Source organism: Pelmatolapia mariae, linkage group LG13, assembly GCF_036321145.2.
Source record: "Pelmatolapia mariae isolate MD_Pm_ZW linkage group LG13, Pm_UMD_F_2, whole genome shotgun sequence".
NCBI classification, from domain to species: domain Eukaryota; kingdom Metazoa; phylum Chordata; class Actinopteri; order Cichliformes; family Cichlidae; genus Pelmatolapia; species Pelmatolapia mariae.
Genome location: NC_086238.1, coordinates 17,856,464 through 17,870,779, shown reverse-complemented (window position 1 = coordinate 17,870,779; position 14,316 = coordinate 17,856,464). Strand labels below are relative to the sequence as shown.

The following is a 14,316-nucleotide window of genomic DNA, read 5'->3' as shown; positions in this document are numbered from 1 at the left end:
GGCAGTTGACCAGAAGACATCTAGGAGAGTAACATGAGAGTGAGCTGACTGGGGGAGCCCTCGCACTTTTCCAAACATTTGGTAAGTACACTAACCTTTGAGTTAGCCCTTTCTTTCTGTCTTTTTTTTTCTTTTTTTCTTTTTTTGTCTGGCATCCATCCATGTTGCTGAGTCAGTTGTATTGATTATCACTGAGCTTTTAGATAGTTACCTTTATGGTCCTACATAATAGGAAAAATTCAGCTGAGTTTACCAATGGTTTGTGACAAACACATTTAAAGTCAAAAAATATCTTCCCCCAAATGCTGACTTTAAGTTATTATATCTACATGAATGTTTTCCATGTAGTTTTGGTTACATAGGTACAGTGTAAAACATTACATTTCAGGAAATGTGGTCAAATAAATCTACTTGATTGGTATACATTCATGTTTATACCAAGCATATTTTTCTTAATGATTAATTGTTTAAATAAATGAACATTTAAAATCAAAAATTTCAGCTGCATTAAAAAAAATTGTCTTAATGTTTATTAAGGGCAAAAAATCTTCTTTTTTTTAGTCTAATGGAGCATAATAACTGTGTCTGCCAGCCTGAACAAATTCCTCACATCAAAAAATTATAAGTGAAATAAAAGATAATCTGCCAAGCACACTCGGGTGCAGAGAGCATGTTTGCTTAGGACTGACTGTTTGTTTGAATGTAGACTTTGGATCCACACATAGGTTCATATCAGGATAAAAACCAGTGTGTGCTTTTACTAAAATCATAATTCACTGAAATAGCTGCCAAATCCAGCTGATCCATAATGTGTTAGTAATGCTGAGGACTTTCCCCTGCTACATCAAAACCTCATGCGATACCCCAACAGTTACTAAACAGACTAGTACCTGATATATTTTCTTAGACTTTCACAAAGAATGATGCTCTTGCTTTAGTAACACCCTGGTTTTAATTTGAAAGTCTCAAAGTCTAAGTGATGGACATGCATGATTCCCACAGCCTTAACTGTAACAACCGTAACAGCATCACACTGAAATATTATTGTGAGCACAGAAAGCATTACACAGCCTGAGCATTAACACTGTCAGAATGTTGCACAACCTCACAGAGTCGCTTCAAACTTCATAATCTCTTTATTTTAAAAAGTCATTAGTTACAGCTTTAATATTTTTGCCTTATTATGGAGTAGCAGCTTAGAAAGTAACTGTTCAACAGCTCTTCTGTGAAGTAAACCGGAGATCCCTGTTGGCAGATGAAGGGTTACAGATAACAATAGCTTTTGCATTGTTGCCATTGTGGTCATGACCAGGGCAGACAGCTAAGTAGAGGCAGTCTGAGAAGGTTCCCGTGCAGAAGGCAAACAGGGGTGTCATTTTGTCCGCCTCGAGAAACATCACCAGCCCTGCAGGAAAACTACACAAAACACCAATCCGGCAGAAACGCTTCGTGAAAGGCAGCTGATGCGGAACGCCTCCATGCCAGGCCGTATACTCGCCATCAAAAAACTCCACACACCAGGACTCAGGCCCACGGCCGAGCCAGCAGTCCTCAGTTGTGCCCTTCCGAGGAATGTTGGGGTAGGTGACACCGAGCTCCCAGTAAGTCTTCCCAGTTACATCGATTTCCCAGTAATGGCGACCAAAGCTGAAGCCCTGCAAACTGATGACATTGAGGGTAGTGTCAAAGCGTCCAGGTAAGTCAGGAAGTTGCTGCCAGGTGTCCGTATATGTGGCACTATCGCCTTGGGGAGAGATGATCAGCTTCGGGTGGGCTGTTTCCGGATCCAGGCACACCTCACTGGAATCTGGAGATATTTTGCATTTTGGAATTTAACAATGTTTTAACTGAATCTTTGATTGTAATTATAAATAATATAAAATATGTAAACTGACAGCTCTTGATGAGTTTCTTGATCATCGGGGTCTGGGAGTAGATAAGCAGGAGCATGTTATCGGTGAGGCTGATGATCTGCTCAGCTTTAGCTTCATCCAGGCTCACACTGCTTGGGTCTGTTTGGTTTAGCAGATTAATCACTCTAGTGGAGGCACACAGTAAGTAAAAAAAACATATATATCATCTGTTGGTACGTACAATAATGAAGCTTATTTCTATGATAGATTATAATTAATTTCCCTACCTGTCTGCTGTTTCCATGTCTTCCTGTTCAGGGTATGAAAAGAACGACTGGGGAAAAAAGCAAAAAAATAATCTCGATTACTTTTATTTTATCAGATTTATATTTTTGTTAAGACAGGAAACACATAACATTTCCAGTCATATCTGATCCACTGGACTTTGCCATTGTCAGCTTTTTCACCATTGTATCAGGCTCTGTGTCCGTTTGGTCCAGTGCCAAAGTGAGTCTAGCCAGGTCCTGCTCTATCTCCTGGATCAGAGAACAGTTCCTCTCCATGAGCTCATCCAAGGCAGAGACAGCAGCCCGCTCTTCCATCTCCAGGTGGGACAGGGTAATCCTCAGGTCCTCATCCAGGACAGCTTGGATTTCTTGATATTTCTGAATGATACTCTTCCTTATCACTGAGGACTTTTTCTGAGTCAGGCATAAATATTTAGAAGTTAATTGTAGCCCTGTCACAAGTAATTATTTCACCTCTCTGTTCTGTGAACGGAACGAAACTCACTGTGATTTCTGACTGTCGTGCCGCGAGTTTCTTCAGCCTATATTTGACTGCTTCTCTCTGCTTCTTTAGACACTCTTGGTGCTTTCCCAGTGTCTCCTAAAGAAAGGGTTTCACACATATTGAGCAAACCTCAGTTGAAGCTAACAAAGTGGATCTGGCAGTGAAGTGCAGCTGCAAAAGCAGAAGCTCATTATGATGCAATGGTAACGGCAACAAAGCAATGACCAACAGGAAAATACTTCTATCAGCCATGATAGCCTTGTGTCAGTCTTGTTATAGTATGAATCATTGTATGAAAGGGTTAGGATTACGAACTTTTACAATATGCTGGTAACTTACTTTTATACTTATCATGTGCTTTGGCAAACCTTTTTTATTTTTTTTTTCCATCACAATGTTTCTCACACATACTGTACCTTCACACAGTGGGTTCATTGCTTCTTTTTCTTGAATGAATTAGAGAAAATGAAGTTCTCTGCAAGGTCCAAGTTATTGTTACCATTATTAGCACCATTATTTTTTTAAAGAATTGAACTACTTTTCCCTTTTTTTCTTTTCTTTCAGTTCTTTTCTGTCACTCCTACATGGATGATTTTGTTGAAGATTTCAGGTATGTTAAATTTGTATAGTAGCTTCTTGTTTTAGTTTTCTCACAGTCGTCACTGGGAGGCCCCATGACCTCGAAACGCACCATATAGTGTTTGTAAGCTGTCACCTCACATTAAATTCAAAGGAACATCTGATATATAAACATGTCAGACTTGATTAATTCATTTGTTTCTCACCTCTCCTTCAGATTGTATTTGGCCTTCCTCTGGCTTAGACCCAGAATTGTCAAACCTCCGATTATGATGAAATTCCTGGGGGTATGCTAAGTGCGATATGCACCTTGAATGTTCTCATTCGTTCTCTTAATGTTTTTTACACTGTTAACTTATTATGGTTGTCTTTTGAAAAAGAGCACAGCTTTTGGTTAACTGAGTACTTAACTGTTATTTAATGTAAGGTACACATACTGTATATAGCCTGGTGGAGTTTCCTGGTTATATTTCATTTTTGTCTTTTTATGGGTTTTTCTTTAGTTTTGTCACTAATCTAATGCTGTAAAAGAAAACAAGAATCAAAAGTGACTCGGACTGTTGGAAAATGGTCTTCATTTCTGTTTACAGCGCTCAGTCATCCCTCGCAGTGCCAATTTTTTTGTAAATTTACGTAAATATCACTCAAAAAATACACATTTCCTCTGTGGCATGTGACACTGCAATCCTTCATTTTTATCCCACAATAATATCCCTCTCTGACTGAATGAGGCCACACTGAAGTTTTCAAATGTATGCGCTGCACAAGGGATGCATTAATACTTAAGAGTTATACTGTCTGACTCACTGAAATTCTTCTTGTTATAAACTATTTATTCAAAGATGTGTGTAATGCCATTTAAAAAAAATCATTTTGACGTTTGTTTTATTTGTTTACAATATTTGCAACTACAAATTGTCCCATGCTGTGTACAAGTGTTTCCTAAAGAATGGTGGAGTTGATGTTTGGTTACCGTGCTGAATGATGAAGGGTTGACAGCAGACGAGTGATTCGACTGCAGTGAAATGGAAAACTTCTCACCTTAAATGTGAACACACAGGCCTCCAAGAAGAAGTCAGTCACGATAAGCTACTCATATAAGTGCTATATGACATGAATGCAAACCCAGAGAGGAAACAATTGATAAACAGGTTTTTATACTTAGATGGATTCCATTTCTCACCATGTGGTATTATAAAATGTATACAATACATTCACCAGCCACTTTGTTGGGTTCACCTGCTCAGCTGGACGTTAACGCAAATATCTAATCAACCAGTCACATGGCAGTAACTTGGTGGATTTAGGCATGTATACATGGTCAAGACGACCTGCTGAAGTTCAAACAGCATCAGAATGAGGAAGAAACATGTTTTATGTGAGTTTTTGAACATGATATGCCAGACAAGCTTGGCTGAGTATTTGACAAACTGCTCGTCTACTGGGATTTTCCCATGCAACCATCTCTAGGATTTATAGAGAACGATCCAAAAATGAGAAATTCTTCAGTGAGAAGCAGTTCTCTGGGTAAAAATGCCTTGTTGATGTTAGAGATGAATGTTCAGACTGCTTCAAGCTGTACAAATACTTGTTATAACCAAATTATGCAGAATCAAATCGCGGATTGCAGCAGCAGAAGACCACACTGAGTGCCCCTCCTGTCAGTTAAGAACAGCAAAAAGAGGCTACAGTTCACACAGAAAAATGTTTTCTGGTCTGATGAGTGTCAGTTTCTGCTGTGACATTTGGATTTAATGTCAGAATTTGGTATAAACAACAATAAAAGCATGAATCCATCCTGTTTTTTATCAGTGATTCAGGCTGGTGAATGTTTACTGGTGTGTGAGCAATATTTTCTCTGGATACTCTTAGCTCCTTACTACCAGCTGAGTATTGTTTAAACTCCACAGCCTACCTGAGTATTTTTGCTTTATTGTTCCTTTATGACCACAGTGTACACATCTTCTGATGGCTGCTTGTAGCAGGATAACAGACCATGTCAGAAAGCTCAGATGATCTAAATCTGGTTTATTAAACATAACAATGAGTGTGCTGTACTCATATGGCCTCCACAGTCACCAGCTCTCACTCCAATGGAGCATCTTTAGGATGTGATGGAATGGGAGATTCACATCATGGATGTGCAGCCCACAAATCTGCAGCAACTGTGCAATGCTGTCATGCCAATATGGACCAAAATCTCTGATGAATGTTTCCAGCAGCTTGTTGAAGGCAAAAGAGGGTCCAACCCAGTACTAGTAAGGTGTACTTAATAAAGTGTCCAGTGAGTGTATATCTGTTCAGTGCATAACCCACAATAATATATAAACCCCTGCAGTAAAGCAGTCAAAGTCAAAGCTTGTGTAACCCAACAGAGACTTAGCTAATCAGTGTTTGTTTAGGTCAGTGGACGCCACCATCTGATTAAAAGTTACTCAGTCCAAAAATGACTTCTTAACCTGCGTTACATCACTGAGCTCGTGTGTTTATTGGTGAAATGCAAACAAAGAAAAACAAACAGAAAAGAGGCGGTGGGTACCTTTGGTTTAGCAGAGGATCATTATGTTTCATGGTGATTTAAAGCTTTATTGGCTTAGAATTCAATACAACAAATGGCAGTGTGGGGTTTTTTCTTCTTTTCTTTTTTTATATAAAACAGTACTTTCAAACACATTAGGGGTTTTAGCTATTTGTCACTTACTTTGCTTTTGATATGGCATTAAAATATAATACGATTTGTACTTCCAATCCATGTAAAGGGAGAGTGTCTGGCCGTGTTTATGAGAGCCTGAGAAGAGAGACATTTTTTGTCAGGGTCAAACGGATGTTCAGTGCGTAGCCATGGGAAGGAGACTAGTGATATGTCGGTGCTTGGATGATGCATTTCCATGTAGATGCAGTAAAACAGCTGTTGGGTAAGCTGACTGCTTTCCCAGTGACTTTTTTTTTTAATTCAAAGACTCACTGAGCCAATTCTTGCAAACTTTGGACTAAAACCTTTTTAGCCCAAGCGAGGGTAAGCTGACACATGTTCAAGCTACGAGCATGGACATTTTGTAATGAGCGCCATGAGGTTCTACTGTACTTACAAAGTTCCACAGGAATCAACAGCGAGAGAAATAGTAGGAAGAAACGAGCAAGAAAGAAAAGGAAAGCGGTTCCACTCGAAGCAAAGCAAGAAGTAAAACAAGCGCATTCAAACCAAAGAACATGACCCTGTTCATCGTCCAGTCTCATTCTTTGTCATTTTTGAACGTGGAAGAGATTCCCGTTCATCGTTGACAGTGCAAGTCTAACAGGACAAGTCTTTCAGTACATAGTCTCAGGAAGCATCAGAGCAAAGAGTCCAGTTCATGGCTTCCGTGATTATGTCAGGTTAAAACAATCAAATTTAAAAAAAAAAAAGAAAAGAACAAAAAAGAAGAAAAGGAAATAAACCAAAACCTACATCTAGATTACAGCTGCTGTGTGCTATCTGAATGTACAGAAAATGCATGCGGCTCTGAGTGCTAGAAGAGCTTGGCCTTCTTTTTCATGTCGTTGCGTTTCCACAGGGGAAGCCTGTCAAACTCCTGGATCTCCATTCCAAAGATGTCAAAGAACGTTTCAGGTGCTAAGTGGCGCTAGAAGTGAGAACAAAGGTGGAGAAAAAACAAAAGGAGGGGAGGGTGGGGGGTGTTCTCAGTTAGCACCAAAGCCATAAAAAAAGAGGTCACAACAGAAACGACAAGAAGCAAATGGATACTGCATATTCCTCGCTACGGTTGTATTTGTGTAACATGCTCTTTACACAAAGCAGAGAAATGCAGTATTAATTGCAGAAGGTCAGGTGGAAAACCGATACCTCCAGTCTGGTTCTGTCCACATCCCTGGGCAGTTTAGCTCTCCCTCTACTGGTTATCATGAGCATTTCATAGGGATACACCTTCAGGAGGAGACATTCATCAGTGGACAAGTCAGATTTACAAGCTTTTGAGTTCAGCTTCAGAACAATTTACAAACCATTTTCATGAAACAAAACTATAAAATTGGAACATTTTAGTAATTCTACTGCGACACAGGGAGCACTGGGTGGGAGAACAGGTATGTGACAGGAGGCTGACTGGGTTGTTGTATTTTTTTTTTAAGTCACTGGGGAAATGCAGGTGCTATGACGTGTGCACTTTCTTTCACTTTGGGTGCCGAAACGTGCAACAGATTAGGGGGAAAACATGGAAACAGAGTTATGTAACAGGCTGTAATTTTTAGATTAATTTAAAGCAAACTAAAAACAAAACTGTAATGTAGGCCAAGTAAATCCACATGGGTATGACTGTCCTGGAAATCTAAGGTGTTTGTATTTTTTTAAATATCTAACTCCTTTGGTGCAAGAAGAAATTGATCACATTCAATGATAAGCAACTAGAAGTTCTTTGAAGCCTCTCACCAACTCATATCCACACAGTAATGCATATACGCCATTATATACTACACAGTATATAGTGATATGAGTTGTTTGGATGACAATTTGGGCGTTGGATTCTCTACTGTATGGTGCATACAGTATCCAGCCACTTTAAATCAAAGCTATGTGCAGATGAGCATGGAGAAGCCGGCATGCTAAGCGCTAGAGTGACTCGGCAGCTCCTAAAGCAGCATGCTGAACCCGGCTAAGGTGAGCCTTTCACTTCCTGCAAAAGTATTTCTTCCACCAATGTCCCCACACTACAGGGTTTATGCCATATCGCCTCGGACGTTTGTTTTTTTATCCGGATGAGATTTATTACAGTAAAAAAAAACTCCATTGAAGAAGTGAACAATATATAATTTAAAAAAGAGATCTATCTACAGTATGTAGATTACAGTGTCATCAGTACAAAAAGAAGAAGATACTTGCTTTCGGTTCCAACATATTAGGCATAGATACTCCCCTGTCCATCCTTGCAAGTGCTGCACGGCCATCCTTAATGTGCTAAAGAACAGAACATACACAAATGTAATATAGTGGAAGGGGACTGCAGGGATAATGGCATGAATATGTCCACTAATGACAGTGGGCACAGTTTTCACTGGATGGAGCAAGTAGCCTGGATACTGTTCGGTACCTTAAGTAGTATTTACGATGGGCAGTCATTTACATGTTTTCTGAATGACTACGTTCCCTCAGGTGAGTTTTAAAATGACACAGCTACATACTGAGTTTAGCTTTGAGTCATAACACTGATAACACAACACACAGAACAAGGCATGAGGCAATGACTGTATATTGGACTTCTAGTACACTGGTTCAGCTACCGGGCTGTGCATGTTTGATTCTCATATTCGAGGAATTTGAAATCGCTCATGCCCCGTAGCTGACAATAATCCAACAGTGATGCAAGCATGTAGCAGGAGTGGGCGGTGTGCATTCAGGGCAAAATTTTTCTTGGAACCCACGTGCAAGCAAAATGTGTGATGCGAGATGAGGAGGCATGCCATGTGAAAAAGCAGATGAGGGACATACCTGAAACTCTGCAGGACAAAATGGGACAGAAAATGAGACTCACAGTTAATGGTTTTGCTGTCAAGTCCCCTGCCAAGCTACTATTTACAACACTGCTGTCCTTTGATGACACACGCGAATCATTGTGCAAATATTTCAAAATGCATGTCTACTTATGTACACGTAGCAAGCCGATTCTGAATACTGCTGCTGAATAGCTCTGGTGAAAACTGACAAGAGATTTGTTGGGTGGCTGTTTTTCGGTAGTATCTCTCACCTCTGCCTCCTCCGCACATGTCCCCGTAGCTGTTGTACTGGGTGAAATCTGTGGACTGAGGCTGCAGGAACACACGAACAGTACATCAGCATTAACATGTGGGCATTTTCTTTCTCAACTGGGACAAGTTCATTTAATTTTTAATTGAAATATTTAAGGCACATCAGGAATTAGTGTTTCTGCTACTGATGTCAAGACAGACTGCATTTGAAGGTGGACTTATTATACTCATTTCCAGCTCCACGTTTTATTCTGGGACTCCAGTAAAGTAGCTTTGCATAATTTAAAGTAAAAAAAAGAAAAAAGTCCTTACTTATCTTTTACAGGCCCATTATGCAACCCCTTAGTTCAGCCTAGGTCTCAAACACACCATTTTAACTTCTGTCTCTTTAAGGCCCACTTTACTCCAATTGGCTGCCCCTCGCCTGGCTTTGCAAACACATGATAGTGCTTGTAAGGCCTGCCCCACAGTTATAACCGTGCCCGAGATGACCATATAAGAAAAATGTGTGCAACTCTGATGTCAGTAGTTGGCAAAACATTGGAAATCAAGGATTCAGAGAACTCTGCACCCCAAGCCATTAACCTCATTATGAAGTGGGTATTCATATAAAAGTATGTTCTCACCCGATGTAGCCCATTTCTTCCATAGCCAGGCAGAGAGTTAGTTTTGGTTGGAGAAGGCTGATCTGAAATATAAATGTTGGCCAATTAATAATTAATTACTTATATTTGTTTTTAGATTTTAAAAAAATGAAAATCAGGAATATACCATGTTAGAGGATATGGTATATTCTAACCTATTAAAAAAATAGGCTCTCCAAGCATTAGGCTGACAAAGCCGCTCTGTACCTGCATCACAGCTGGTCTGTTTGGGATCGTAGCGCTGAGCCGAGAGGCTTCGTGCATGGCGCTCCCTTATCTGCTCTTTTTCCATCTCCTCCTTCAAAATGAGCTTCCCCAAACCGGACTGAATCTACAAACACGCATACTCAAAAAAGTTACACAGCTATCGAAAGCTTTTGGAAAAACAGATGTATTGCATCTTTATTGACCGATGTGTGTCTGTTGACGGTGAAGCTACTCGACTGACCTTACTGAGATGCTCCTCCTGGAGCTGCTTTCTTTTCAAAGCCTCTTCCTCCTCCTCTTCTCTAGATCTTCTCCTCCCTTCTGAACCTACAGGTGCCAAACACAAGCCGAAAAAAACAGATGACAAAAGCACGCATATAGAAAGTCACGAAGACACGTCCCTGCAGGATTCCATGCTTCAAACGTTCTTGAATAGTACGACCACATTCAATGTTTCATTCACATTTCAAACGTAGACAGAAAGAGAATAGATATGGCCACCTTGTTGGGCGCCGAGCAGGGAGAAATACACACAGTAAATGGTGGAGGGTCGAACGCAAATGTGAGACAGAGCTGACGAGACAGACAAACAGAGGGACTCATTGGAATATTTGACTACACCGACATGGCAGAAGTTTACACTTCGCCGCTCATGTCGAGTTTTAAAGATGTCAAGTACACAGAACAGCACAATGTAAGACAGACAGACAGAAGTTTGAAGTCAGTCTCAGTTATCTCTGTCCAAGTCATTTGTGGTTCCATTGCATACAGCTAAAGGACCCGTCGTGTGCAGTAAGGGAAAGTAAAATGGAGAAACTGATGCTGCCTCAAGCAGAAAGTAACATGACAGCAACAGAAACCAAACAACGCTTCTTCAGTTTTGCGCAAGCAAAAAAACACAAAAAACCCGCAAAAGGCAAATACTGCTATGTCTGAACAAGAGTTTAAGCCTGGGGTAAAGCAGGGATGCAGTTAAGCTTCTGGGGGCAGCTATAGGGTTGGAAACAGGAGAGTTAGGTGGCAGTAAGGTGTCTGTTGTACCACTATGAGATAGCAGCGCGAACATGCCCAACGGGAGCCTACTGTACCTAACGCAGTGAGCGAGTAGGGCCAGCGATCACCCTCACTCCGTGAGCTGTCATCTGGAAAGGGAGCATGGGCAGCGGGGAAGGTGGCAGATCTGATGATCTCATCAGCAGACTTGCTTTGGCGTGCTATGGAAGCTGTATCTAGGTTGGTAACCATGGGAACTGAGCTATCAGTGTCTGGGTCACAGCCTAAACCACAAGTAAACATCTTTGCACCATCTGATCGTCAGGCTCAATGATCATTTAATCCTGGGTCATCATCATTTTCATAAATATATATAAATATACAGTCTTTCTTAACAAGCCACTCCATAACAGAAAAAGCTTGACCTTTTTTCTTATCATAGAAGAAGTGAAAATTGGTCGTGGATAAGACTCATTGTGAGTATTAAGCGTATAATTAAAGAAAAGCCTCGAGTGTACACGTGGATTTCCATTTTAATGCCAGATTATGGAATTTCCTCTTACTGTTAAGTAATATAGATAGCACACGGAAAAAGACACTGTAGTGACAGTAACGCTCATCCCCCTTTGTGAGTCTCTACTTTGAAACGTGCCACAGGTCTTGCTTGTGGTACCCACTGCCCTCGCTCTTGACTCCTGGAAAATGAAGAGTGGTTATCCCGTAATTGTCACCACTCCACAAACGCTGCACAGCCTCGCTTCACCTACAGGCCAAGCGCTGCTTTTACTGCTATGACTTGTTAAGACGGACAAAGTAAAACAAGCTACAGGTCAGACATAAAAGGATTGGAGACAGACTTCAAACATTGCTTGTACACTGACGCTGATGGTGGCTATGGTTAGATGAATACACAGCTTCAGTTGACCTCAATAACATATAGAGTAGTGGCTACAGTAGTGCTTCCCAACCTTTTCAATATGAGGAACTCATTTAGACATTCATATTTTTCTAAATTTATACACCTATTAGGTTTTGGGGGGGGGGTTTAAATTGCTTTTCATACAACTGCCAGAGTTGTGGCCTGCAACCGTAACAACAACTTCATGTTTTGCCAGTTTTTGTTAGTTTTAGCTTCATCATCTTTGGATTTTTGTGTCCACTTCGTATGTATTTTTCACACAATTCATAACAGGTATCCGGTGGGGAATCACTGACACAAATGAATCGTCAAAAAGACAGAATTTAGTTTCTACTGCAAAAAAGATCATAGTATAACAGGAGAGGTACCGTGTTGTTTGTAGATGGGTGGCTTTCGATAGATGTTGCTCCCCTGATCTGAAAACAGACATGTGCAAAAGACATTTACAGACCATACCGTGCTTTGATTAGTAGAAATGGTTAAAAAAAAATCTAGTGTAAAAACAAACGACAGTAAGTCATGCTACACTGGGATTTACATTAAAACGTGACCTGTGATACAGCTCTATGTGTTTTTTATTAAAAAAAGAGAGAGGGAAAAACAAAATAGCTCCCAAATGGAGAAGAAAGAAAGAAAGAAAGAAAGAAAGAAAGAAAGAAAGAAAGAGCAGTGACAGGGTGCGCTCCAGCTCCTACCTGGGAGGTGGAAATGTTTAGGGGTCTGAGAGAGAGGCGGGGTGACCGGCCGGCTGTCGGGCCTGAGCGGTAGGGGAGAGCTCCGGCCACTCGGCGGGTCGGTGCCTCCAGTGAGAAGAACCAAGAACAGAAGGTAAGCAGGGATACTGCAGGGGAACCACAATTTGAACGGTGCAACACACAGGGACCAACGGGACCAGCTGAAGTCATTCTGAATGAATGGGGTGCATTCTTTTTAGTTTTGATATATGCGATAAATGGGGCCGAGAAGAAGCAGAGCAGCGGTGTTCTGAATTTTGAGATTAAATGTTTGGGAAATGTGTTATGGGTAATGAAGCTTGATGTCTGTTAGCCTGTTTTATAATATGAATTCAGAGTTAAGAAGTTAATACCACCCTGCATGCAGCAGCATATCGACATTATAAAACAGTAAAAGCTTTCTTTTTATCTCAGCCGCACAGTTTACTGGAGTCTGGAGACTCATTCAATGCAATACAATGCAAAAGAAATATTTATATATATATCCTTCGTTCAGCACACACAGAAGTATTAGTTAGGATTTCGGGTTTGGATTACTGATATCTCTCTAGTGCATGCAAAGATGTAAAGCACAAACACAAGGAGCCTGACAGCTACTTTGGCAAAGGTGAAGTCAAAGCAGAAGAGGAGCAGAGAGCATGTCAGCGGCTTAAAAAAGCATGGGTTTGACCGAAACATTTAGGCGAGAAATGTTGATGGATCCAGAATGACAGAGTGGGCACTGACGGGAGTCGCTATCCGGGTGATGATGGAGATGATGTGTTGCCTCCGGGGCGGGGGGCGCAGAGAGGGGGCAGCAGATAACAGTGGAGTGGGGCCCTTACCTTGGCTATGGGGGAGGAAGTGGTGTCTGAAAGGGGAGGTGGGGCGGGAGTCACTATTTCTGGAGCCCACACTGTTACTGCACAGGGAGGAGCAGAGCTTCTGCATGCCTGTCAGAGCCTCTGCCAGGTGGGAGAAAGAGTGTGGGAGGGAGGGAGAAAAACCCCAGGACCAGGCAATAGAAGTGGACAGTACAGGACGAGGGAAGGAGATATAAGGTGAGACATTGTGGGGCAAACGATATACGGAAAATACAGAGGGGTCAAATGTTGAAAAGAAGAAATAAAAGACACCCAAAGTGAGACGTAAGGAGTATTCAAGATGAAGATTTTTTACTCTCTAAAAGCAAAGTTTTATGGAAAGAACAGCAAACTCAAACTGTGTTGTAAAAGGGGCAAAACTGACTTGAAGATAATTACTCTGCAAATGGATTGTCTGTCACGTAAATCAAAGCGAGGCAAAATAACCTCAAGTCAATTTTGGTTACGTTCAACAACACAGGGAGGGAAATGCAAACATTAAGGCGAGGCTGAGCGAACTCTGAATCATCATCATCACCTGTTTATCAAAGATTTTTTGGATCCGCTTTATGAAAACCCTGAAATCACTACAGTAATACACACAGACACATATACACAAAATGAGTCTTTCGAGGACCTACCTGGCCGGTGAAAATGCTGCGGCGACCGTGACAAAGTGGGGGTGTATCCATGACGATTATAAACTGGTGATCCTATGGAGCCCTGACTGGTGGACCTCTGAAGGATGCGTTCCCTCCTGTCGTAAGATCCCTGTCAACACAACCGAGTGATTACACAAGCTTCTGATGAACGAGAGCGCACTACACTGGACTGTATTTACTGTCGCCTATAGCAGGACAGTGAGTTTGATGGATTCGCTCACCTCACCAGATGGGGTTGGCGACATGTTTCTTAAGGACTGCAAAGAAATCAAACAACTGAATTATAACTTTGATTTTCACAAGGACATTAAAGGAAAAGACAAATTAAACTGTGCTTCCTTTTTAGCCGTGC

The 14,316-nt window shown here is 41.2% G+C and overlaps 2 protein-coding genes across 9 annotated transcripts in view; both read right to left on the bottom strand.

Moving 5' to 3' along the window:
• Nucleotides 1-1,183: 1,183 nt before the first annotated feature.
• Nucleotides 1,184-3,080, bottom strand: LOC134640437 (E3 ubiquitin-protein ligase TRIM39). Its single transcript, XM_063492233.1, has 6 exons — nt 3,057-3,080; nt 2,646-2,741; nt 2,321-2,554; nt 2,141-2,187; nt 1,896-2,038; nt 1,184-1,807 (listed from the first exon to the last, which is right to left on the bottom strand). The coding sequence occupies exons 1-6, from the start codon at nt 3,078-3,080 to the stop codon at nt 1,212-1,214; spliced, it is 1,140 nt and encodes a 379-aa protein (XP_063348303.1). The 3' UTR covers nt 1,184-1,211.
• Nucleotides 3,081-5,053: 1,973 nt separating this feature from the next.
• The window catches only part of ablim1a (actin binding LIM protein 1a), a 42,608-nt gene continuing 33,345 nt past the window's right edge, over nt 5,054-14,316 (bottom strand). For 4 of the 8 annotated variants that reach the window (XR_010573913.1, XR_010573910.1, XR_010573911.1 and 1 more), the window contains 11 exons: nt 14,186-14,221; nt 13,944-14,073; nt 13,285-13,404; nt 12,422-12,526; nt 12,095-12,142; nt 10,056-10,141; nt 9,815-9,938; nt 9,590-9,651; nt 8,963-9,023; nt 8,101-8,714; nt 7,069-7,149 (listed from right to left, as the gene is read on the bottom strand). Coding sequence is in view for 2 of the 8 variants with exons in the window: in XM_063491071.1 (XP_063347141.1) it covers nt 6,734-6,847; nt 7,069-7,149; nt 8,101-8,175; nt 8,707-8,714; nt 8,963-9,023; nt 9,590-9,651; nt 9,815-9,938; nt 10,056-10,141; nt 10,903-11,043; nt 12,095-12,142; nt 12,422-12,526; nt 13,285-13,404; nt 13,944-14,073; nt 14,186-14,221 (1,191 nt within the window). In the remaining 6 variants the exon portion in view is untranslated. Of the gene's footprint in view, nt 6,848-7,068; nt 7,150-8,100; nt 8,715-8,962; nt 9,024-9,589; nt 9,652-9,814; nt 9,939-10,055; nt 10,142-10,902; nt 11,044-12,094; nt 12,143-12,421; nt 12,527-13,284; nt 13,405-13,943; nt 14,074-14,185; nt 14,222-14,316 lie in introns of those variants that run through there. The other 4 variants (XM_063491071.1, XM_063491072.1, XR_010573909.1 and 1 more) reach the window with 4 other exon arrangements.

Coding starts and splice junctions, on each gene's coding strand:
- LOC134640437 (XM_063492233.1), bottom strand. CDS start 3,080: ATGAACCCACTGTGTGAAGGTACA. Junction 2,188..2,320: donor ACACAGAGCCTGATACAATG/GTGAAAAAGCTG, acceptor TTTTTTCCCCAG/TCGTTCTTTTCATACCCTGA. Junction 2,039..2,140: donor GACATGGAAACAGCAGACAG/GTAGGGAAATTA, acceptor TGCCTCCACTAG/AGTGATTAATCTGCTAAACC.